Raw genomic sequence first — 25910 nt, 5'->3', positions numbered from 1 at the left:
CTAATATATATAATAAAAAAGCAAGGGTCCCAAGACCAACCTGTGGGCGGCACGGTGGCACAGTGGTTAGCACTGCTGCCTCACAGCGCCTGTAGACCCGGGTTCAATTCCCGACTCAGGCGACTGACTGTGTGGAGTTTGCACGTTCTCCCCGTGTCTGCGTGGGTTTCCTCCGGGTGCTCCGGTTTCCTCCCACAGTCCAAAGATGTGCGGTTCAGGTGAATTGGCCAAGCTAAATTGCCCGTAGTGTTAGGTAAGGGGTAAATGTAGGGGTATGGGTGGGTTGTGCTTCGGCGGGTCGGTGTGGACTTGTTGGGCCGAAGGGCCTGTTTCCACACTGTAAATCTAATCTAATCTGTGGGAAACTGTTCTAAAACCTTTCTTACAGCCTGAATAATATGCATTGACCGTTACTCTGTTTTCTGTCACTCAGCCAATTTTGTACCTACATGGGGACTGTCACATTTGTACCACGGCTTACAACTTTCCTCACAATTTTGATCTGTGACACTGTATCAGGCACCATCTGGAAATTCATGTATCCCACATCAATAACATCATCCTCAAACACCTCTGTTACTTCTTCAAAAAATTCCAGCAAGTTACTTAAATATGATTTCCCCTTTAGAAATCCATGCTGACTTTTCCTAAACAACCCATCTTTTTCTATATGACTTCAAATTTCTCTACGATTTCCCCCCCAAGAGAAGTCGAATTGACTCTCTGTAATTGATGGGATTACCTTACAATCTTTCTTGAACAAGGCCATGATAGTTGCAATTCTCCAGGCTTATGGCACTTCCCCTCAGTCCAAGGAAGACAGAAAGATTATGGCTCATCTCCCTGGTATGCTCACCTTACTTCCTTGAAAGTCCTCGGATGAATCTCATTTTGGCCTGGTGCCTTGTTAACTTTAAGTACCAACAGTCTACCCAAGATTTCCTCTTGATGAATTTGAATCCTTCTAATCACAGAGTTTCCTCCTTTGTCACCATGACCTAGGAAGCATCATCCTCTTTTGTAAAGTCAGATGCAAAGTATTGGCCCTATTACTCGTTCAACAACTCTTAAACAGTTTATATGCTGTAGAAGACGTTAAGATTCATGTTATGTTTGTTGGTAGCCTTTGTGTATAATTCCACTTTGTCTCTCTTACTTGTCTTTTCATCTCTCCTTGAAATCTTCGGTATTCCACTTAGTTCTCTAATATCTTTTCTGTCTCACGCCTGTCACAAATACACTTTCTTCTTTCTAATATTAATTTCTACTTCCACTGTCAATCAGGAAATGCTGGATTTGTTTGTTTACCCTTCCGATTTAGAGAATGCACCTCAATGTGATGAAACAGAGGGATCGGTAAAGTGTGTCAGCATTAACGATAGAGTGTCAGAAATAAGAGCGATGAACTTAGAGCACGCATCACTACTTGGGTCTACAATGCTGTGGCCATAATGGAGACATGGGTTTCACAGGAGCAGGAAAGTTTGCGAGATGTTCCACGGTTTAGAATGTTTAAAAAGAACAAGGAGGGTGGAAAAAGGGGAGGGGGTGTAGCATTGCTAATTAGAAAGTGCACCACAACTACAGAAGCAAAGGTCATCGAGGAAGGTTTGTCTACTGAGTCAGTATGGGTGGAAGTTAGGAACAGCAAGGGAGCAGCCACCTCATTGGGGGTTTTCTACAAACCCCCTAACAGCAGTAGAGAGATTGGAGAACTCTTAGACCAGCAGATTTTGGAAAAATGCAGATGTAGCAGGGTTGTTGTTATGGGTGACTTCAACTTTCCCAATATTAACTGGAACCTGCTTAGTGCAGATGGGTTGGATTGAGCCATTTTTGTCAGGTGTGCTCTGGAGGGTTTTCATACTCAGTATGTAGACAGGCCGACAAGGGGAGAAGCCATTTTGGATTTGGCGCTCGGCAATGAGCCAGAATTGGTGTCAGATCTCGTGGTGGGAGAACACTTTGGTGACAGTGATCACCACTGCCTCACATTTACCACGGAGAGGGAAAGGTACAGTTACCATGGGCAAGACATTTAATTGGGGAAAAGGAAATTATGATGCTATCAGACAGGAGCTGGGAAGTACAGATTGGGAGCAATTGTTCCACAGAAAGTGCACAACAGACATGTGGAGACTATTTAAGGAGCAGTCATTGTGAATGATGCACAAAATTATTCCTCTGAGACAGGCAAGAAGGGGTAAGAGTAAGGAGCCTTGGATGATGAGAACAGAAGAGCTTCTTGTCAAAAGGAAGAAGGCAGCTTATGTAAGATGGAGGAAGCAAGGATCTAGCACAGCATTAGGGGATTACAGGTTTGCTAGAAAGGAGCTCAGAAATGGACTGAGGAGAGCCAGGAAGGGGCACGAGAAAGGCTTGGCAGGAAGGATTAGGGACAACCCAAAGTCACTTTACCATAAGTAAGGAATAAGAGAATGATCAGGGAGAAGGTAGGGCCAGGCAGGGATAGCATAGGAAACTTGTGCATGGAGTCTGAGCAGATAGGGGAAGGCCTAAATGAGTTTTTTTTGCTTTGGTTTTCACTAAGGAAAGGGACCTTGTTGTGAATGAGAACTTTGAGATGCTGAGAAATGGGCTTGAACAAATCAAGGTTGATGATGTTGATATGCTGGAACTTTTGGCAAACATTAAGATTGATAAAGTCCCCTGGGCCAGACCAGATTTATCCTAGGCTAATCAGGGAAGCGAGAAAGGAGGTTGCTAAACCCCTGGTGAAGATCTTTGCTTCCTCACTTTCTGTGGGATTCATACTGGCGGATTGGAGGGAGGTGAATATTGTTACCTTTTCAAGAAGGGTAATAGGGAAATTCCTGGCAATTACAGACCAGTCAGTCCTACGTCTGTGGTCAGCAAGGTTTTGGAGTGTATTCTAAGGGATAGGATTTATGAATATTTGGAAAAGCATGACGTGATTAAAGGCAGTCAGCATTGCTTTGAGGGTCAGATCATGCCTCACAAATCTTATTGAGTTCTTTGAGGAGGTGACAAGACAGGTCGATGATGATTGAGCAAAGGATGTGGTGTATATGGATTTCAGCAAGGCATTTTATAAGGTTCCCCATGGTAGACTCATTCATAAAGTCAGGAAATATGGGATACAGGGAGAGTTGGCGACCTGGATTCAGAATTGGTTGGCTGACAGAAGGCAGAGAGTGTTTGTAGATGGAAAGTAATCTGCGTGGAGGTCAATGGTGAGTGGTGTCCTGCAAGGCTTTGTTCTTGGGTCTCTGCTCTTTGTAGTTTTTATAAATGTCTTGGATGAGGAGGTTGAGGGGTGAGTTAGTAAATTTGTCAATGACACAAAGGTTGGTGGTACCGTTGATAGTATAGAGGGTTACTGCAGGCTGCAGCGTGACATAGACAGAATGCAGAGCTGGGCTGAGAAATGGCAGATGGATAAATGTGAAGTAATACATTTTGGAAGGTCAAACTTGAATGCTGAATATAGGATTAAAAACAGGATTCTTGACAGTGTGGAGGAACAGAGGGATTTTGATGTTAAAGTGCATAGATCCCTCAAAGTTGCGGCCCAAGTGGATAGGATTGTTAAGAAAGCATATGGTGTTTTGGCTTTCATTAATACGGGGATTGAGTTTAAGAGCCATGAGATTTTGCTGCAGCTCTACAAGTCCCTGGTGAGACCACACTTGGAATATTGTGTCCAGTTCTGGTCAGTCTACTATAGGAAAGATACAGAGGCTTTGGAGAGGGTGCAAAGAAGGTTTACCAGGATGCTGCCTGGACTGGAGGGCTTGTCTTACGAAGAGGTTGACGAAGCTCGGACTTTTCTCTCTGGAGAGAAGGAGGAAGAGAGGTGACCTGATTGAAGTATACAAGATAATGAGAGGCCTGGAGAAAGGTGACAGCCAGAGACCTTTCCCCAGCGCAGGATTGACTGGCACGAGAGGTCATAGTTTTAAGATGTTAGGAAGAAGGTATAGAGGAGATGTCAGAGTTAGGTTCTTTATGCAGAGTTATGAATGCATGGAAAGCGTTGCCAGTGGTGGTGGTGGAAGCATAATCATTAGGGACATTTAAGCGACTGCTGGACGTGCATCTGGACAGCAGTGAATTGAGGGGTGCATAAGTTAGATTATTTTATTTTAGGTTAAGAATAATCCATGGCACAACATCATGGGCCTGAGGACATGTTCTGTGCTGTATGTTTCTATGTTCTATGTACCCAAACCATCTGCTCTTTAAAGGTGTTCATTGTTCAGTTACTTATTTCCTGCCAACCCCTTCTTCCTATCAATCCTGTCCAGTTCAGTTCTTGCTCCACTGAAGTCAGCTTTCCATGAATTGATTTTCTGACACTTGATAGTTGAATGCCAATCTCTTCCACCATCAATAAGCTTCACATAATCAGTAAAGACAGATCACATCCACAGAAAGACAAATGAGTGTGCATTTCTGAGGTTTTGCAGTTGCATGTGTTATGAATATGAAGAGGTGGACTGTACCTTTAAGACTGTTTGGAACTGAGAGCTTACAAGCACCTGTATATATGACTAGATGGCAGTCCCAGAATGTACTGGAAAATTGAAAATATGTAACATTTGGCTGTGAAATAAATACCTGATTTGGTTGCTGTTTTGAAAACAATACGAACTTAACCAGTTAAATTGTGCCTCAGGATACTAAAACCCAATCAAGTTTGAATTTATTGTTTTGTCGATATCGAACCAAAGAGATGATCCGATGGTGGGAGTATAAAAATGCAGGCATTTTGAAAATTGGAGACAGAGCACCTGCCATTGACAGAAACCCAAGAAATGAGGAAACACTCTATCAAAGGGAGCTTTTTATATGAAAGATATTCACAGTAAAAGGAAAGACGATGACCCAGGGAGATCTTCAACTGGAAGAAGACAGACACTGAAGACAACAGTTGTTGTGTGGTTTTTAAATTAAGTTGAAGTAATTTTAATAAGTGTTTTATTGGAACAGCATATTGTTACAGAGTTGGAGGCAGGTAATAAGCTGTTAAGAGAAAGGAGGGCTCAGAGTTGTGAATAGTTGTTGTCTAACGTTCACTTTTAGAGTTATTATCTTAGATACTGGAATTTGGGAGTTCTCTGTCACTCATATTTTAACAGATTACGAGGCTTTTCTGGGTGTTTGGTTTGATTAACAGAAGTGTTCACTGCCATGTTGTAACACGTGGGCGGAGGGGAAGTGTCTATTGCTTTTTGCTTTTTTTTGTCTCATAGCTTGTAAACTCTTCTAACAGGATAAGTTGAAAGCCAGGATTGGTGGCCCAGCACAAAATAGTGACATCACAAGACATAATTGGTAAGTAATAGTTGTTAATTAAACTATTGATTATTTTCAGATTAAAAGTAAATAGGAGAAATATCCTTCAGATTCAAAAGACAAAATGGAAAATTTAAAAATACACAAATTAAGAGCTAAGTAAATAAAACAGAGATGCAGTGCCAAGCAATGTGCTGTGTCTGCATGGCATGGGAACTGATAGACCCCATTGTGGTTCAGAGTGATCACATCTGTAGCAAATTTTAGTTACATGAGGAATTCTGGCAATTTTCTAGAATTGATGAGCTAGCATCGAAGCTTCAAACACTGTGACACATCAGAAAGGGGGAAGAATGACCTAGACGCTGTGTTTCAGGAGGTAGACATACCCATTACATTAACTACTGAGAATTCACTGAGTGCTCAGGGACTGGAAGGTGTAACTAATAGGCAGGCAGGCAGAGGGATCCGGGAGCCACAGCCTTGAGCTTGTCCAATAGGGTTGGGATTCTTGCTGCTTACACAGACGAGAGCAGGGACTGTAGGGGGGAAATGTGCAAGCTGATCATAGCAGCACTGGTGCAAGGAGATATAGAGAAATGTAGCTGGAATCAGGGACAGTACAGTCACGGGAATAGACGCTGTTGTCTGTGACCAGGATCGAAAGTCCTGAAGGCAGTACTGCTTGCCTTTGCTCAGGTTCAGGATATCTCATCCGGGCTCTGGAGGAACTTGGAATGGGAGGAGAAAACATCGACGTAGGTATTAACTCGACAGGAAACAGTTTCTGGATTAGCGGTGCTGGAAGAGCACAGCAGTTCAGGCAGCATCTGTAGAGCAGTAAAATCGACATTTCGGGAAAAAGCCCTTCATCAGGAATACAGGCAGAGTGCCTGCCTGTAATCCTGATGAAGGGCTTTTGCCCAAAGCGTCCATTTTACTGCTCTTCAGATGCTGCCTGAACTGCTGTGCTCTTCCAGCACCGCTAATCCAGAAACTGGTTTCCAGCATCTGCAGTCATTGTTATTACCTAGGGAATAGTTTTTGCTAGAGCAGCTAGGGGCTACATTGAAAAGCAGTCCAAAAAGATGGTAGTTTCAGGAATACTGCTTGAGCCATGTGCTAATTAGCACAGGATCAATAAGATTAAAAGTAACATTAACATGGCTGCAAGATTGGTGTGGGAGAAATGGGATCAAATTCAGGACATTGGCACCAGTACTGGAGAAGGAGAGAGCTGTTCTGGTGGGCTAGGATTTACCTGAATCATGCTGAGGCCAGAGTCCTGGTTAATCACATAATGAGGGTTGTTGATTTGGTGGGGCTGGGGGTGGTGTGTGAATGGGTCACATTGGGGCTGTGGTATTCAGTTGCATGGAAAATTAGAAAATCAACTTCAGGTTACAGATGAGGCTGAAAATATATACAAGAAAATAAAAGGAAGGGTCAAAACGTGTGAATGTCATCTTGCAACAGGGAAATTCACAAGTAAAGGGAAACCTGCCAGTAGGACAAACTTAAAAGTTTTGTATCATAATGCATGAAGCATTCAGAAGGAGTTAGATAAACTGTTGGTGCAAATCAAGATGAATGAATATGATCTCAAAGCCATTACGGAAACATGGTTACAAGGTGATCAAAGTTGGGAACTTAACATTCAGGGTGATTTGCCCTTTTGAAAAGGAAGGAAGAATGCAAAAGGTGGTAGGGTAGCACTGCTAATAAGGAATGAAATGAGGACAGTTGTGAGAGATGATCTCAAGTCGGATGGTGTTGAGTCCATTTGGGCAAGGGTTAAAAAATAACAAGGAAAGTAAGACATTGGTAGTGTCCAGGCCACCAAATAGTAGCCACTCTGTAGGAAAGGCTATAAGTCAACAAATAATAGAAGCATGTTTAAAAAAAAGAATAATTACGAGTGATTCTAATCTTCATGTTGATTGGGTTAATCAAATTGGAAAAGAGTGCATTAGAGATACTTTCCTAGAGGAATATGCCATGGAGCCAATTGGGAAGCTGGATATCTTGGATATGGGCATGACTACTGAGGCACATTTACTGAGTGACTTCATTGTAAAAAAAATCACTGAGGAAGTAGTGGTCACAACATGATAAAATTCAATGTTGGGTTAAGAGTGAGAAACTTGGGTCAGACACAACTGTGAGAAAGTGAGGACTGCAGATGCTGGAGATCAGAGTCATGAGTGTGGTGCTGGAAAGGCACAGCAAGTAAGGCTGCATCCAAGGAGCAGGGGAATCAATGTTTTGGGCATAAGTCCTTCATTCCTGGAGACAAAAGTCAGAGCGATAGCCCTGAAGACTGGGATAAATTCAAAATCCAGCAAAGGACGGCTGAAAAGTTAATAAAGACAGGAAGAAAATTACAAGGGCAAACTGGCAAGAAATATAAAAACTAACAATGAGAGCTTTTTTAAATGCATAAAAAGGAAGAGAGAGGTCAAAGTGAACATAGGTCCCTTAGAAAATTAATCTTGGGAGACAGTGATGGGGAGCAAGGAAATGGCAGAGGAGTTTAGCAGATATTTTGCAACAGTTTTTATGGTGAAATACTAAAGAATATGGGGAAGGAATTAAGTACCAACACCATCACCAGTGAAGTAGTGTTAGCAAACTAATGGGGCTAAGGCCATTTAAGTTTTCTTGCCCGAATGTTTTGCATCCTAGGATCCTATACAAAGTAAATACAGAAATAATGGATGCATTGGATGTTATGTTCCAAAAATCCTTGGATTCTAGACAAATCCTAGAGAACTGAAAAACTGCCAATATGACACACCTCTACAAATTAGAATCAATCATTAAGGGATTAATAGAACATTTGAAACATCATAAACTAATCAAGCAGAGACAACAATAGGGAAATGGTAACTGATTAATTTATTAGAGTTTTCAAGGGAGTGTCAGTCAGGGAAAGGAACCAGTATATGTGTTAGATTAGATTAGATTACTTACAGTGTGGAAACAGGCCCTTCGGCCCAACAAGTCCACACCGACCCGCCGAAGCGCCACCCACCCATACCCCTACCCCTACATTTACCCCTTACTTAACACTACGGGCAATTTAGCATGGCCAATTCACCTGACCCGCACATCTTTGTGACTGTGGGAGGAAACCGGAGCACCCGGAGGAAACCCACGCAGACACGGGGAGAATGTGCAAACTCCACACAGTCAGTCACCTGAGGCGGGAATTGAACCCAGGTCCCTGGCGCTGTGAGGCAGCAGTGCTAACCACTGTGCCACCGTGCCGCCGTGTTGTATTTGGACTTCCAAAAAGTGTACAACAAGGTACCCTGCAAAAGATTAAGTCGTAAGGTAGGAGCCCATGGTCTTGGAGGTAGTCTTTTGGCATGGATAGAGAACTGGTCAATGAGCAGGAAACAGCAAGCTGGGATAAGGGGTTATTTTTCAGGTTGGTGACCTGTGACCAGTGGAGTTCCAAAGGGATCAGTGCTGGGGTTTCAACTCTTTACAAACTATAACAAGGATGGAGGAAGGAAGTAAATGCAATGTAGCCAAATTTCCAGAAGACATGAAAATAGGTGGAAGGGCAGACAGGAATACAAACAATTTACAGAAAGGTAATGATAGCTAGGTGAGCAAAAAGTTGGCATATGGAGTACAATGTGGGAAAATGTGGAGTTGTTCATTTTGGAAGGAAGAACCAGAGAACACAGTGTTAATTAAATGGAGAAAAACTACAACACAAAGATATATGGGATAATTGTGCAGAAAACTGAGAAAGCTAGCACACAGATGCAGTAGGAAATCAGGAAGTCTAATGGAATGTTGGCCCTTATTGCAAAGGAGTTGGAGTATAAGTGTCAGCATGTCTCACTAGTGAAGCCACATCTGGAGTAACGTGAGCTGTTTTGATCCCCTTATCCAAGAAAAGATATTATTTCATTAGAGGCAGATCAGAGAAGGTTCACTAGGATGATCCCAGGTATAGAGGGATTGTCTTATGAGAAAAGGCTAAACAAATTGGCTCTCTACGGCTCTAAACATTGGAAGTTAGAAGAATTGAGAAGTCATCTCTTTGAAACAAAGAGGATTCTTAAGGGGCCTGACAATGTAAATGCTTTGAGGATGTTTCCCTCATAGGATAATCTAGGACCAGAGGGCATAGTCTCAGAATTAAGGACTTAAGGCCAATTTAGGACTTAGATAAGGAGGAATTAGAGTGCCTTTGGAACTCCTTGCCCCAGAGAGCTGTGGGACAGAGTCCTTGCATATATTTAAGGTTAAGATAAACAGATTCTTGGTCAGTAGAAGAATCAAGGGTTATGGGGCAAATGGCAGGAAAAAGGATGTGAGGATTGTTGGATCAGCCATGACGCTATGAATAGCAGACAAGGCTGAGGGGTTAAATGGCCTACTCCTATTGTTATTCCTTATGATCTTACGGTCATCCTAAATCTTCTGCCACAATGATCACTTTCTCCTAAATGATCCACTTGCCTCATTTAATTTCCAAGGACCAGGTCCAATAATGCATCCTTTCTTATTGGACTGGGCACATGTACTGCTGTAGGAGAGTTGCCTGAACACAATCCAGGCATATGTGACTTTTACTGTCCCTTACACTACCATTATCCTAGTCTATATTTGGAGAAGTAAAATCCCTGATTTGTCTGTAAATTTTCTCTACATACTTTCCACTCGTGGTCAATGGACTGCACTGAGCAATGTAATCTATTATTTTTATTCCTTTGCTCTGATATATCACACATATCACCCCAGTTGAAGTTCAACAGCTAAGAGATATGGGCAGGTGTATAGGGGATTGTTGACCCATAGAAGCTGTTCCAAGCTACCTACAGCAGCAAACCATACACAGGTTAGTTAATGTTGGGTCTCCATTCTACCATACTTGTAGCTTTGCCCAAGACATAAAATGTAGAAGGTGGAGCATTAAATGGAGGCTTCAGTGACAGCTATGGGAGCTAACAGAGGGGTCCCAGTGGTAAACGGAGGAAAGGGGAGCACCCCAGAGCACATAAATCTTAAAGCCAGATTGTCAAATGGTGCAGCCAAATTTTGCCAATCAGTGGATCCATGTGTGACTGATTCGACCCCTCAGACGATGCACAGATTGTGGTGTGGGTGTTGAAGGAAATGGTCAGAGTTTGAGAGGATGAGACGAGATGACATTAGACACAGACAGTACGAATGGCATTTCTGAGAGATCAAGGGGCAGTGTGGAGAAACGAAGGAAAGGGACCAGTCCTAACTGCTGCCCTATCAAATGGTAGGAAGAGGACGTGGGCATAGACAGATTTGCCTACTTGCAGCCAGAGGAAGTGGTACGATCCCAGGGAGGCTCGGCACTAAGCCAGAGATTGTCCAAACCGCCAGAATGGCAGGATGAATTAGATGTAAGTCCCATCCTTGCCACTAGAGGGAGCCTGGCCCACACCACAGAACAATATGCAACCAACTGAGGCAACAAGTGGGTTGTGCCCCAACCTACAATGACAGTCTCAGGCCTCGCCAATATTGGATGTCTGATGCAAAATAGGGTACGACAGGGAAACCCTTAGTGGACAGTCAGGTAGGAGGCTGCCCCATCACCTTCCTTTGTAACTCTGGGGGATTGCACACCACCCTGAACATGCCTATTATAAACAATGACAATTGGAAAATATACAGCCCTTTAAATATATAAAGAGGAGAGGTAGACTTGGTGCATTGAATGGGGTTAACAAAATTCCCAGCAAATTAAGAACATATCCTGGGAAGTGATTACATGGCTAGAGCAAGATGATGCTTTGATCCAGTGAACTGTATAGTATGGCAAAACCAGAAATAAGTGCTGCTGAAATCCCTGTTGGACAGTATGTAGAGTGGGAGAAATGTAGATCAGTCCAACTGACATGAGTGAGGATGTAATGAACAAAACTAGGAGATATTTGCCAAACATAAGCATGACTGTGGACAGATGCAAGGAGAAGTGTATGTACAGGACCCAGATCCAAAGCCCCAAAGGCATATGGATTCCACAAGAAGACTGAAGGTGATATAGAAAAAGTAGTGCAAAGTCTGGTAGCTCAAGGGGTGTCAAAGCAAGTCACACTTACAAACGATTCACTCATGTGGCCAGTAAAGAAACTGGGCAGGAGTTAGTCACTGATTATCAAAAACTAAATAAGATAACACCCCTAACAGCATCTATAGTGGTTACTACCCTTAAAACATTATTAAGCAGAGTGAATCCGCATAGTGGTTTATGCTGCCAGAAATTTTGGTCAATCCCTTTGACCAAAGAGTGCAAGTTTAAATTTGCCTTTATGGTTAAGGGACAGCAATATACGTGGACATCTTTGCCATTGGGGTTTCATTCATAGTTAAGCAATGGGTTGCAGGATTTCTCTAGGCCAGACTGCGTTATATAATATGTTGACGCTTTGCTTCTGTAAACAGGAACCAAACAGGAGCACTATCAGCTCCTGAATGCATTGTTACAACTACTAAAGAAGCCTGGGTTAAAAGTAAATCCAAAAAAGGCTCATAATGAGGCAGGAAGTGAGTTACTTACGGTTTGGTGCTAACACCAGGGGGAAAAAAAAAGCTAGACAATGAAATGAAACAGCAGCTAGACTTGCTACCCCCAATCACTTCTGGCTTGATTGGGTATTTGATTAGATTAGACTTACAGTGTGGAAACAGGCCCTTCGGCCCAACAAGTCCACACCGACCCGCCGAAGCGAAACCCACCCATACCCCTACATTTACCCCTTACCTAACACTATGGGCAATTTAGCATGGCCAATTCACCTGACCCGCACATCTTTGGACTGTGGGAGGAAACCGGAGCACCCGGAGGAAACCCACGCAGACACGGGGAGAACGTGCAAACTCCACACAGTCAGTCACCTGAGTCGGGAATTGAACCCGGGTCTCAGGTGCTGTGAGGCAGCAGTGCTAACCACTGTGCCACCGTGCTGCCCACAAACTTTTAGAGACCATATTGATGGTTTTGCCACTAAGGCAGCACCACTAATGATGCACCTTCAGAAAAATGACCCCTGGGAATGGAAGGTCAGGCAGCATCCAAGGAGCAGGAGATTCGACGTTTCGGGCATAAGCCCTTCTTCCTGAAGAAGGGCTTATGCCCGAAACGTCGAATCTCCTGCTCCTTGGATGCTGCCTGACCTGCTGCGCTTTTCCAGCAACACATTTTCAGCTCTGATCTCCAGCATCTGCAGACCTCACTTTCTCCCTGGGAATGGAAGCCAAAGTACATGCAAGCAATAATAGCTTTGAAACAGGGCTTGGTGAGTAATCTTTCCAACAAACCCCAAATCCAACTGAATCATTCTCCTTGGAGGTGGCTACAACAAACTCCACAATAATCAGTTGAGACCAGTAGCTTATGCCTTGTGCATGCTCATGCCAGTAGAGCAAGGGGGACCTGGCACATGAAAGGCATTTACTGGCAGTACAGCATTTTACCTTCTTTGTAAGGTTGAGCCCATTGACAATTTAGACGTCCACCCAGATGCTGCTGGATGGACGTATCAATCATCACACAGTGGGCCAAAACAGAATTGCCAGATAGATGCTGTTATTACATGGGAGAAAGAGGTAAAGATGGTTCAGAGCACCACTGTGTTAGCAAGAAATTTAATCTACCAGGGTGTCATGGTCATGATAGCAAATGATCCCAAGGGACCATTTGTAGCAAAACAAAAAATGAGGAGATACTGGTAAAGAGAACTCGGGAGTACCCAAGGCAAGAGATAGACAGAGAAACAGAAGAACAGCAAGGGGATGTCAATTTTGTTGATGGCTCTTCATCTGTACAGCATGGAGAATAAAAAACAGGCTGTGGGATCAAATGGAAGATTAGCAAGAATGGGAAGTGGATATTATAGTCCTCAAACTACCAAAGACCATGAGTGCTGAAGCAGCTGAGTTAGCAGCAGTGGCATATACAGTGAGTCAACCAGATACATTACTCACAAGATCCACTATCTATTCAGATAGAATGCACAGCTGCAAGCAGGCTGACAGAATACCCCTTTTGGGAGGAGACAGCACATGGGAAGCTCCTACTGTCCACCTCATTGCTGAGGTACAACTTTGAAATGGCAAAAGGGAAAGAATATGGAATGGGAAAAGTGAAAGCTATCGCTACGTCAGCAGAGTGAAAGAGAAAGGCAGATCAATTAAACCAAACAAGGGGCAATGGCTGGGAAAGAATGGCAGCTGCAGGTCGGGGAAATAGAAGCACAGAAAGAGGAAGGGGTGGCCCCAGGAGAACAAAGAAAGGATAAAGAATGAGAAAATGTACTGAAAGGGAAGGAGTCAAAGGTATAGAAGGAACAAAAAGGTCATGTAAAAACTGGTGTGGTACAGTGTGAAGGGAAATTTGTAATACCAGAGAGGGAAAGGAAACAGATTTATTGGTGCAGTGATGTATGTGGGGACCGAGGGTTGGAAAACACCTTGGGGAGGTGGAAGGAAGTTTTTACTCATTGGGGTTTACAAGGGGGTATTGAATGAAATCAAGGGATGCATTTAATGGCCCTGGCGATGCAGAATGTCATGACACTGCGAGGGATAAAAGATATACTCTAGGCCCCAATCCAGTGGGATAGTCAAAAGGATGAACCTTTGAAGAATATGCTGGTCAAAATGGTGCAACATTGGAACACTTGGCTGATGACCACACAGCCTGATGATAATAAGGAGCATTGTAGGTCTCTCTGTAAGAATGGCCTTTTATAGGTTGACAATATGCCTCAAGATGTGGCTGCAAATAATATGGGAAGGAAAAAAAAAGTAAAGCCCACTTGACCTCTGAGACAAAGCCAATGGAGCTGCAGGTAGGGCAACAGGTAATGACACCTGTACATCAAACAACTTCCTTCTTGACCCCGTAGATGTTTAAGATCATTTGAAGTGATTGATAAAGCAAGTCCATCAGTATACAGTATGCAAACAGCCCCAACAAAAGTGGCTGGTATCATATTGACCAATGCAACCCATTTGGAATGCGGCAGGCTAATTATCATCAGAGTGCTGGAGGAATGATAGCCCCAGAATTGAGAAACGTAGTGTGTGACTGGTTCTGGAATCCAGATCAGGGGATCGCAGGAGCTGAGTAACCCCAGCAAGTAGACATCTGTCACGCCTGCCATTCTCTCCCAACTCCTACAGAGTCAGATGGACTGCTCAGGCTCAGCAATGGGAATGAAAATGAAGGAAAGAGAGAAACAGGAAGACAATGGGTGAAACATCCACTCCCCAACTGAAAGGAACGAGGGGAAGGAGTAGAAGGCCTTGATATATATGAATTAAAGTGTAAGCTCACAATTCCATCAAGCCAAATGCACCCATGGCGGATGGGAATGATGCAATGGGGGCCATGGGCCGGGACCACACATGTTATACAGTGATAGCCCACCAACTTTCACTGTCATGGCCCCTGGACCCACCTCAAAGCTATAGTAGAGAGAATCTGAGAGAGATACAAGGGGAGTAGGGTTAGTTTTAGAAGAAACGAAGAGATAGTTACTCGAGTGGCAGGATGTAGAACATAGTGGTGGTGTATAGTCTGACAGACATATAGGTGCAATCTTGGTGTGATAACATGACCTGGCAGCTCTTGGACCATCTACTCTGAAGAGTACTTAGGTCATAGTGAATTTACATTAGAAAGAAACAGGAGGAAGAGAGGGTTCTTAGAATTAGTGGGAACATGCCATGCATTAGGGATGGTGACTGTTAACACCCTTGACACAGCAGAATTGAAGACCCAGTTAAGTTCCCTACAGGAAAACATTAGGATAATAACAGGCCAGGAATATCAGGATCAAGAAAAAAACGGGAAGATAGGATAGCAGGTGGCCCTAAATGTTGAGATCACTTCAAGATATTATCAATGAGATTGTAAGACAGGATGGCTCATGAGACAGAGGTCAAAGATGGGAATAGTCGCTGATGATTGCATCATGTTCAATCCCTTTACAACTTCTCAGATATTAAAGTAGTTTGTGCCTAAATGCAACAAGATCTGGACAATATTTAGGCTTGGGCTGATAAGCAGCAAATAAATTCTTGCTACACATGCCGGCATTCACCAATTCCAACAAGAGATAGTCCAGCCATCATCCCTTCAATGGCATAACCATTGGGGAGGGAACGTCCTGGTCAGTATCATTGACCAAAAACACAACTGGAACAGCCACATAAATAATGTGATTACAAATACAGATCAGAATCTGGGAATTCTGCAGTAAGTAGCTCACCTCCCGACTCCCCAAATCCTGTCCACTAAGTTATAAATCAGAAATGTAATGAATAATCTCCAAATGCCTGGCTTGAGAGCAACTCAAGGAACTAAGCAGTATCCAGGGCAAAGCAGCCTGCTTGACTGGTACCCAATCTAACAACGTCAACATTCTCACCTTAAGTCAGCACCCTGCAGTGACAATATGTATGATCTACAAGATGCATTGCAACAAATTAGCAAGGCCCCTTAGAGAGCAACATCCAAACCTTTACCACCTCGGAGCACATAGATGGAAAAACTACCAACTGCAATTCCCCCTCTAAACCACATCAATGTGACTTAGAATTGTAGAACCCCTTGAGCCCATGAAATCCGCACGCATCTTCCGAACAGACCCATCTCCCTCACCTATCCCTGTAACCTTTATTTCCCATGACCAATCCACCTAACCTGCACTCCTTTGGACTTTGACTTAAATATATTACCATTCCCTCCATGTTGTTATGTCAGAATCCTGAAATTTGGGACTAAGTCTAGTAATTCAAACTTGAATAAGGGCAACTACATGGGCATGGAAGCTGAGATAGCGGAAGTGGACTGGCATACTAGACTAGGGGATAGATTAATAGAGATACAATAGCAGTTAATTAAGGAGGGGACCCTACCACTGGGGGTTGCCTAAAAGATAAGTATAAAATATATTCAAAAAAAGAAGGGATGCAGAAAACTTCGATCAGTTAGCTTGAAGGTGTTGCAGTTAGGAGAATACACTGGAGCACCCAGGGAAAAATCAATACATTTTAACAATGACCACCACCAATAGTGACTTGGCAACACCAAGTCTGAAAGGACATAGCTGCTAGTCTTGGCATGTGGCAAGTGATAAAGAAACTAAAAGAGGGAAAAACATACTTGACCTCATCCTCATCAATCTACCTGTCACAGATGCATCTGTCCATGACTGTATTGCTAAGACTGACCACTGCACAGTCCATGTGGAGACCAAAGAACCACCTTCACATCGAGAAAACCTTCTATCTATTGTGTGGAATTATCGCTGTGGTGAAAAGATTATACTTTAAACAGATCTAAGAACTGAAGACTGGGCATCAGGAGCACCAAGGACCATCAGCAACAGCAAAATTGTACTCCAACACAATCTGCAGCTTCATGGCCTGGCATATCACTCTTTCCACACTCCACCCTCTCCTCCCTGACCTATCGCCTTCATCCCCTCTCCCACTCACCCATTGTACTCTATGCTACTTTCTCCCCACCCCCACCCTCCTCTAGCTTATCTCTCCACGCTTCAGGCTCACTGCCTTTATTCCTGATGAAGGGCTTTTGCCCGAAATGTCGATTTCACTGCTCCTTGGATGCTGCCTGACCTGCTGTGCTCTTCCAGCACCACTCTAATCTAGACTCTGGTTTCCAGCATCTGCAGTCATTGTTTTTACCTCCTTGATTTTAACCCTACTGCGAATCCTCTTGCAAGGATGCTTGCCTTGAAGAAGTTTTCCTCCTCCTCCTCTCTCCACAAGAATCTCAGGGAGTCCCTTTCCTAATGCAACTCCCAGGTCATTTCCTCCATTACCATTAAGCCAAGGGATCAACCTTGCTACAATGAGAAGTGCGGGTGGGCATGCTGAGGGCAGTACCAAGCATGCGTGAAAATAAGATGTCAATCAAATGAAATTACAAAGCAGGACTCTGTCCATGCCCAACAGCCGAAACCACACGTGACAGAAAGGGCTAAGCAATTCCACAAAAAGGAAATGAGATCCAAGAACTTTGCAGTCGTTCCACATTCATTTATGAATGGTGATGGATATCTAAACAAGTGCCTAGAGGAGGTGATTCCACAAACATCTCCATTTCCAATGACAGGGGAGCCCCCGACATCAGTGCAAACGTTAAAGCTGATGCTTTAGCAACAATCGTTGACCAGAAGTGTCAAGGTGATGATTCATCTTGGCCTCCTTTAGAGGTTACCAGCATCACAGGTGTGAGTCCTTGGGCAAATCAACTCACTCCATGTAATATCGAGAAACAGCTGGAGACACCTGATGCTGCAAAGACTGCGGGCCCTGACAACATTCAAGCAACAGTACTGAAGCCATGTGCTCTAGAACTTTCCATAGCCCTCTGCAAGCTGTTTCAGGCCAGCTTCACCATGAGCATTTATCTGACGATGTGAAAAATTGAGAAGATGCTTCTTGAATATAAAAAGCAGGTCTATTCCAACCTGGCTAATTAATGCTGCATCAGTCTACTCTCAATCATCACATGTTGGATGGCGTCATCAACAGTACGGTCAAACAGCACTTGCTTAGCAATAATCTGCTCACGGACATCCCATCTGTGTTGTGTCAGGGCCATTCAGTACCTCTCCACATTACAAACATAGCCCCAAACATGGACAAGAGAGTTGAATTCCAAAGATGAGGTGACAGTGATTGCTCTGGGCATCAAGGCAACATTTGAATGAGTGTGGTATCAAGAAGGCCTGGCAAAACTGGAGTCAATAGGAATCAAGATAAAAACTCTGTGCTGCTTGGACTCACATCTGGCACAAAAGAAAATGGAAGTCAGCCATCTCAGCTCCATGACATCTCTCACTTAGTTCCTCAGGTTACTGTCCTGTAGGTGAAAGTGAGGATTGCAGATGCTGGAGATCAGACTCAAAAAGTATGGTGCTGGAAAAGCACAACAGGTCAGGCAGCATCCGAGGAGCAGGAGAGTTGACATTTCCGGCATCACCAGGAACATAGACAGAATCTAGACATCCCTGTTGAAATGCATCTGCCCAAAACATAGACTTCCTTGCTCCACAGACGCTGCCTGACCTGCTGTGCTTTTCCAGTGCTACACGTTTTGACTAGTGTCCTGTAGCCGAACATCAATTCATTACTTGTCTTTCCTGCATATGAAATGGGGATGTATGCTGATGATTGCACCATGTTCAGCATCATTTGGAACTCCTCCAATACTGAAGCAGTACATGAACAAATGCAACAAGAGCTAGGCAATATTCAGGCTGGGAAGGAGCAATTAACATTCATGACACACCATCACCAGGCAGCTACCTCCAACAAGAGAGAATCTAACCATCGTCCTCGACATTCAATCCCATTACTGCCAGTGATCACAACATTCTGGCAACCCATACCTTCGCTGCTTTGGATTTTTGGGGGCGGTACAGTGGCTCAGTGGTTAGCACTGCTGCCTCACAGCACCAGGGTCCCAGGTTTGATTCCAGCCTCGGGTGACTGTCTGTGTGGAGTTTGCACATTCTCCCTGTGTCTGCGTGGATTTCCCCTGGGTGCTCTGGTTTCGTCCCACTGTCCAAAGATGTGCAGATTAGGTGAATTGGCCACGCTAAATTGTCCATAGTGTTAGGTGCATTAGTCAGGGGGAAATGGGTAGGGGTGGGTTACTCTTTGGAGGGTCGGTGTGGACTGGTTGGGCCGATGGGCCTGTTTCCACACTGTAGGGAATCTAATCTAATCACAGTCACTGAATCCCTCCCCATCTCCATCCTGTTGGGTTCCATTTGATAAGAAACTGAACTGGTTTGGTCATATAAATGCAGTGGCTACAACAGCAGGATAGGATTTAGAAATCCTAGTAACTTGCTTCATGACTCCCAAGAACATTTTCACCATCTACAAGGCACAAGTCTGGAATGTGATGGAATATTCCCCACTTGCCTGGACAAGTGCGGCTCCAACACAGTTCATTTGACTTACACAACATCCACTCCCTCCACTACCAATGCTCTGTTATGGCATTGTGTACCATCTACAAGATGCACTGTGGAAATTCACTGATACTCCTTAGACAATTTCTTCCAAATCCATAAATACTACCACGTAGGACAACAGCAGCAGCAGATATATGGAAACATCACCACCTGTAGGTTCCCCTCCAAGCCATTCACCATCTATACTTGGAAATATATAGCCATTCCTTCAATATCGCTGGATCAAAATCCTGGAACTCCCTCCTTAACCATCTTGTTGGTCTATCAATAGCACATACATTGCATTGGTTCAAGAAGGTAGCTTATCACCACCTTATCAAGGCCAACCAAATGCTTGCCTGGCCAGCAATGATCACATCCCATAAATAAATAACAAAGATGAGCTGAATTAAATATAAAAGTAGCAATGTTTTGTTTCAGTTACACAGGGCATGGTAAGACCAGTTCTTGAATGTTATGTGCAGCTTTGTTCTCATCCTATACTAAGGAAGGATGTAAATGTATTGGAGATGGCTCAAAGACAGTTTACTTGATTGATACATGGAATGAACAGGTTGGCTTATGAATTTAGGTTAGACAAGCTGCACCTATTTCCACTGGGGTTTAGAAGAGTGAGGGGATTACCAGCAGTAGCTGGAAACACAAATAGTTTGCACTTGCTCTGACTGAATGGTAAATCAGGCTTTTGGGCCAAATGGTCTGCTTCTGTTCTTCTATTTTGTAAGTTCATATGTGAGTACTGTGGTTATATTTCAATAAATGGACTGCAGGGGTTCAAGTAGGCAGTTCACTGCCACTTTCTCAATGGCAATTAGCACTCAGCAATGAATGTCAGCCAAGACAGTCATGTCTACATCACAGGAATACATAAACAAAGGTCACTGAAGGTGGCAGTGCAGGTAGATAGAGTATTAAAACGGCCTATGGCATTCTTGCTTTCATTGGAAAGAGCATTGGATACAAGGACAGGCATGTTATGCTGCAGCTTTATAGAACTTTAGTTGGGCCACACTTGGAATATTGCATGGAATTCTGGTCATCACATTATCAGAATAATGTGGAAGCTTTGGAGAGGGTACAGAAAAGATTTACCAGGATGTTGCTCAGTAGGGAAAATTTTAGCTATGAAGAAAGGTTGGATAGACTAGGTTTGTTCTCACTGCAATGCAGGAGGTTGAGGGGGCAGCCTGAGAGAAATTTATAAGATTGTGAATGGCAAGGATAGAGTGGAAAGTATGGGGCTTTTTCCCATGTAGGATACAATTAGGTACACAGGTTCAAGGTGCAGGGTAGAGTGAAGTTTAAAAGAGATGCACAAGGCAAGTTGATCATACATAGGGCAGTGAGTGACTGGAACATGCTGCCAGAAGTGGTGGAAGCAGACACAATGGCAGCATTCAGAAAGCACCTGGATGAATACAGGAATAGGAAGAGAATATAGGGATACAAAACCTCTAAGTGAAGACAGTTTTAGTATGGAAGGGCAAAATGTGTCAGCGCAGGTTTGGAGGGCCGAAGGGCCTGATACTGTGCTGTATTGTTCTTTGTTATTTGTTCCATGAGTCTATTCAGATGCTTTAATATGAATGTAAGACAATATAGTTTTAACTCAGAATGGTCTCTTTCATTCTCTATGTAAGTCATTACTTGTTGTTTTTAAAAAAGCTATAATTACATTAGGAAGAAATACAACATTGGTAAATCCAGTCAGCTCTGCTATAACTTGTATTTCTTCAATGCAAACTGGCTATAATCTGATAGAAGAATTTCGACCATTATTTGTAGAATGCAATATTTTCTTACCTATATTGGCTATAACTAGATTCCAGTCCCATTGGTTTAAATGATGACTGCCATTACACAATTTTCTTATAACGTGGGATCACACAGGAACAGGACTATCGCAATATATCAGAACAGAGTATACTTTGCTATTTGACACACGTTTTTATTGAGTTCAACAGTCACATTCTCATGCTCAGATCTTACCCTTCTGGAGAGTATAAGAATATTTTAGTTTGAGCCTGTGTAACCATTTGATGCACAAACAGCAGACTTAATCTCAATACGTTGGATAGTCCACCATTGTAAGCACAGCCTTCATGTGAATTCTCCAAATAAACTTCACTGGATAGTACAGGTGTATAAGTAGAACTAATTAGCATAAGCAATGTCTAACATTGTCACTTAACATAAAAACCTTCCTGAGATACAGATAAATCAGCCAGTGATTGAAGTGGCCTATATTAACTAATTCTTCACAAGATGACTGTTTACCTGACATGGTCTTTTCATTCGTATTGCCACAACATGGTATCTGTAACAGCAAATCTCACAGCTCCACGACCCTCTTTCACTAATCCACTTCAAAAGGCATGGTTGGTGAGAGTAGCGGACGGAACCATCACATCGACAAGGACTCAGCAATTCACCCTTAATCAGCCACAAAGGGAGAACAAAATACAAAAGATTTAACAAACATTAACCGCCGGCTAATGTAAATAGGCTTCGTTCAAAATTCTATCCTCAGACATAAGTCAACTTGCAAAAGTTTCTAATATAGATGCACTTTAAAGCCTTTTATAAACTGATTAGATTTTTGTCAGATTCATTGTCTTCTTGTTCCACTTGTTCTTAAAGGATGAGTAAGAAGATCAGAACTGAATAGAAAACCCCGATCTCAATTTTGGATAAATTTCCGCAAATGCAATTCCTATTCTTCTGGATTTTTTAAAATTTGGCACATAAGAGAATACATTTGAAAATACATTCCCCACATCTTGTGATCAACATGGGTATTTGAGTTATTACTTCAGCTCCTTAGGATTGATTGATTATACCTTTGGCATTAATTCCCGAGTTTCTGTTTTCCTTTATGTGCTGCTTCCCTGACCTCAAGTACACAGCAAGGGAAGCTATCAGCTATTGGTCTTGTATGAGATAACAAGGCAGAAAAATAAAGAGGACAGTTACTACCACCTCCTCTGTCAAATAGTGTTTGACTAGCATTGTCTGAAACATAGAAATAATTGAGTGAAACATGTAAGGTGTTTTGATGTGAAGAGAATGTTTCCTCTTCTTGAAGAACCTGGAACTACAAGTCACTGGTTAACTATCAGAGGTCACCAATTTAAAACAGAAATTAGACAAAAAACAATTTTCAGAGAGTAGTGAGTTTTTGGAACTTCCTTCCTGAAAAGATGGTGGAAGCAGAGTCCTTGAATATTTTAATGCAGAAATCGATAGTTTCTTCTGAAGTAAGGAGATCAATCAGGATTAGGCAAGATTGCAAATTTGAGGTTGTAAGCAGATTAGCCATGATTTTATTGAATGGCACGTTGGGCTTGAGAGGCTGAATAGCCTACTGTTATTCTCTTTCATATGCTTGCATAGTTTTTTGGTTACATATTATTTATCATGTATATTAAAGATCAGTCACAGCAACATAACAATGCTTATATGTTAGATGGTTAAAAATCACACAACACCAGGTTATAGTGTTGTGTGATTTTTAACTTTGCACACCCCAGTCCATCACCGACATCTCCAAATCATATATGTTAGATAGCTTCCTGGCAAAATCATAAAGATATTCTGAAACATTATCAATTAGCATCAGTGATAAATTTCAACGATTCCTGAGTATACTGTGTCCTTAAAAATAGGCTGGATAGGCTGAGACTTTTTCCACTCAAGCGTTGGAGGTTGAGAGGTGACTTTATAGAGGTTTTTAAAATCATGAGGGACATAGGTAAGGTCTTTTTCGAAGTTCAAACCTAAGAGGCAGATTTTTAAGATGTGAGGAGAAGGAATTGAAAAGGACATGAGGGCCAACATTTTTATATAAGAATAGTTAATGTATGGAATGAACTGCCAGAGGAAGTGATGGATGCAGGTACAATTACAATATTTAAAAGACATTTGGATAAGTACATGTTCACGAAAGGTTAGCAGCAGGTGGGACCACGTTAGTTTGGGAACATAATCATCATGGACTAATCGGGCCAAAAAGCCTGTTTCCATGCTGTATGATTGTGACTGATTCTGAAATATTCATTGTACCAACAAAACCATTGACATAAAAGATGCAAGCCAGTTACTCCAAGGAAAATTCATTCTACAAACTCAGACAGTCTTACAATTCAAATAAAAGCAGGAAGCCTTGCAGAAACCCTACAAGTCTTATGGCTTCTGTGGACAGATAAACAATGGTAACATTTCAAGTCCCAGTCATTCCTAACTGTTTTCTTTTTATCTCACCAGACCTGCAGAGCTTCTCCAGCACTTGCAGTTTTATTTCATCTTGCCAGAATCTGCAATGTTTTGTTTTTATTTGAGTCTTAAATCTTAACCATGTCTCAGAAAATATTGCTCAAAAATGGAGGAATTGCCATATTCCTCAATGAATTGTGATATGTTTAAATAAAATGTCTTGCTGAATTTTGCTTGTTGTCATTTTCAAATGTTCAGCCTTGCTATCATTATCCTTAGAAGCACTTATGCCAATTAAATCAAGCTCACTGTCTCAGTGACACATGCGCTTTGAAATTCTTTGACCATATTTTCAAAACTGCAACCCATTTTTTTTTCCACAGCATGTTACATTGTTATTGAATGCTTAATACCTTCCTTGGTATTTTGCCCATTTTTTCTGGGTCATCTGGGCTCATTATTCTACTTTATTAAGCTCACATATATTAATGTGCACTTGCTTTTGTGATTAAAGAAAGCTGTTGCATGCCTTTTACGTGTGTTTGTGTGAGAGTAGCAGTCATCATCTGTCATGAATTTATGCAAATCTAAAGCTCAGTGAACGTGTTATTGTTTTAAATTCCACAAATAATTTTATAGGGGAGGAGGTATTGAGATGCAGCGGGTAGTATGTCGGCTTCTAAGCTATAAATTCTGGGTATAAGTCCAGTTCTATGGTATAATGAGCATGGATGGTGCATTCATGTGGCCAAATCTGTAAATCTTTCCAATATGCCTCTGCCTATGGCAAACACAAGGAGTGGATGAGTCTCCTGGTCCGTCGTGGGGTAGCTGCAGTCTTCCAATATTGAAAGAACTCCACATGCACGTTCTTGTTGCTGGTTGTGCTGTATGGAAAGCATTCTCCTTCTTTTCAGGGACAACCAGAAGAAGAAATCTTTGTATTTCTCTACCGTAATTTCCCTGTACATCACATTGATGGATGCTGGTCTGAAAGAAACATTTCCATTTCACTAAACAATGTCAGTATCATTCACTCTCCAGGTTAATGTAGCAGCGATAGACTATTTTTGTCCAATATAAATTGCTGACTAACCCTTAGCGATAGTTTTAGGTACATGGGTTATTCGTCGAAAATTCACACAATGTGGAATGATGTACTTGGTATGTACACTTTTATTTAAGAAACATCTACTCGTCCTTAGTAACCAAGAAATTAAAGAAGCCACAAGTAATAAGGAACGCTCATGTACTTTGTCCTGTGTCATAACATTGTATCAACAAAGCAGTCCAAAGAGTGGTCAAATTGAACTTAAAACATAAACTCTGTTTCTCTCTCCAAAGTTGCTGACAGACTTTTGAGTTTCTCTAACAGTTCTGTTTGTTTTTAAGATCATCAATATCTGCAGAACTTTGCATTTATTTAAAAGACATATATATATATATATGTACGCCCCCAAAGGTCCTCTGGTGAAGTGATAGTGTCTTAACCTCTGGGCTAGGTGGTGTGGGTGCAAACCCCACCTGCCCTGGAGGTGCATTACAAAAGGTTAGATTAGATTACTTACAGTGCGGAAACAGGCCCTTCGGCCCAACAAGTCCACATGACACGCCGAAGCACAACCCACCCATACCCCTACATTTACCCCTTACCTAACACTAGGGGCAATTTAGCATGGCCAATTCACCTGACCCGCACATCTTTGGACTGTGGGAGGAAACCGGAGCATCCGGAGGAAACCCACACAGACACGGGGAGAACATGCAAACTCCACACAGACAGTCGCCTGAGGCGGAAATTGAACCCAGGTCTCTGGTGCTGTGAGGCAGCAGTGCCACTGTGCTGCCCACAAGAAAAATGATTGATTCTCGGGCCTGACCTCCTGCACCGTGCCCTGCATCCACTCCAGGCCCAGCTCCAGCGGGGGCCGGCCGCTCGCCTCCCGCCTCAATACCCACCGGCCCGGGCCCGAGGCTGAGGCCTTCCGTAACTGTCAGACAGTAGCTTCCAGGGCAGAGAGGCCAGGCCCGAGCCTGGGGGTGGGAGTGAGGCTAACATCCCACCGGCTCAAACCTCCTGCCTCTGCCCATTCACTGACCGGGAGGGGGCGGGGACACTGTCCTCTATCAGAGCACAGTGCAAACCAATTACATCCCCTGCTATCTCAAAAGTACCACGGATCAAAAGTTATGGGTAAATGGCAAGAAAGTGGAGTTAATTATCTCACCACCATCAGATCAGTGTTAATCTCACTAAATGGTGGTCAACATGATGGGCTGAAGGCCTACCTTTATTCGACGTCTTATGCACTGGCCAGGAGACTCTCCCATTCTTTGTGCCTGCCATAAGCATAGGCATATTGGAAAGATAAAAAAGATTTGGCCACATCATGA

The 25910-nt window shown here is 42.8% G+C and overlaps 1 protein-coding gene across 1 annotated transcript in view; it reads right to left on the bottom strand.

The window, feature by feature from the left end:
• LOC132815920 (E3 ubiquitin-protein ligase MARCHF11-like) overlaps positions 1 to 25910 on the bottom strand; it is a 116336-nt gene that overhangs the window by 58389 nt on the left and 32037 nt on the right. Inside the window, exon 2 of the mRNA XM_060825294.1 lies at positions 21582 to 21737. Coding sequence (XP_060681277.1) covers positions 21582 to 21737 — 156 coding nt within the window. The remainder of the gene's footprint in view (positions 1 to 21581; positions 21738 to 25910) is intronic.

The sequence above is a fragment of the Hemiscyllium ocellatum genome, chromosome 5 (genome assembly GCF_020745735.1).
Source record: "Hemiscyllium ocellatum isolate sHemOce1 chromosome 5, sHemOce1.pat.X.cur, whole genome shotgun sequence".
Lineage (NCBI taxonomy): Eukaryota > Metazoa > Chordata > Chondrichthyes > Orectolobiformes > Hemiscylliidae > Hemiscyllium > Hemiscyllium ocellatum.
This window is presented reverse-complemented; position numbering and strand designations above follow the sequence as displayed.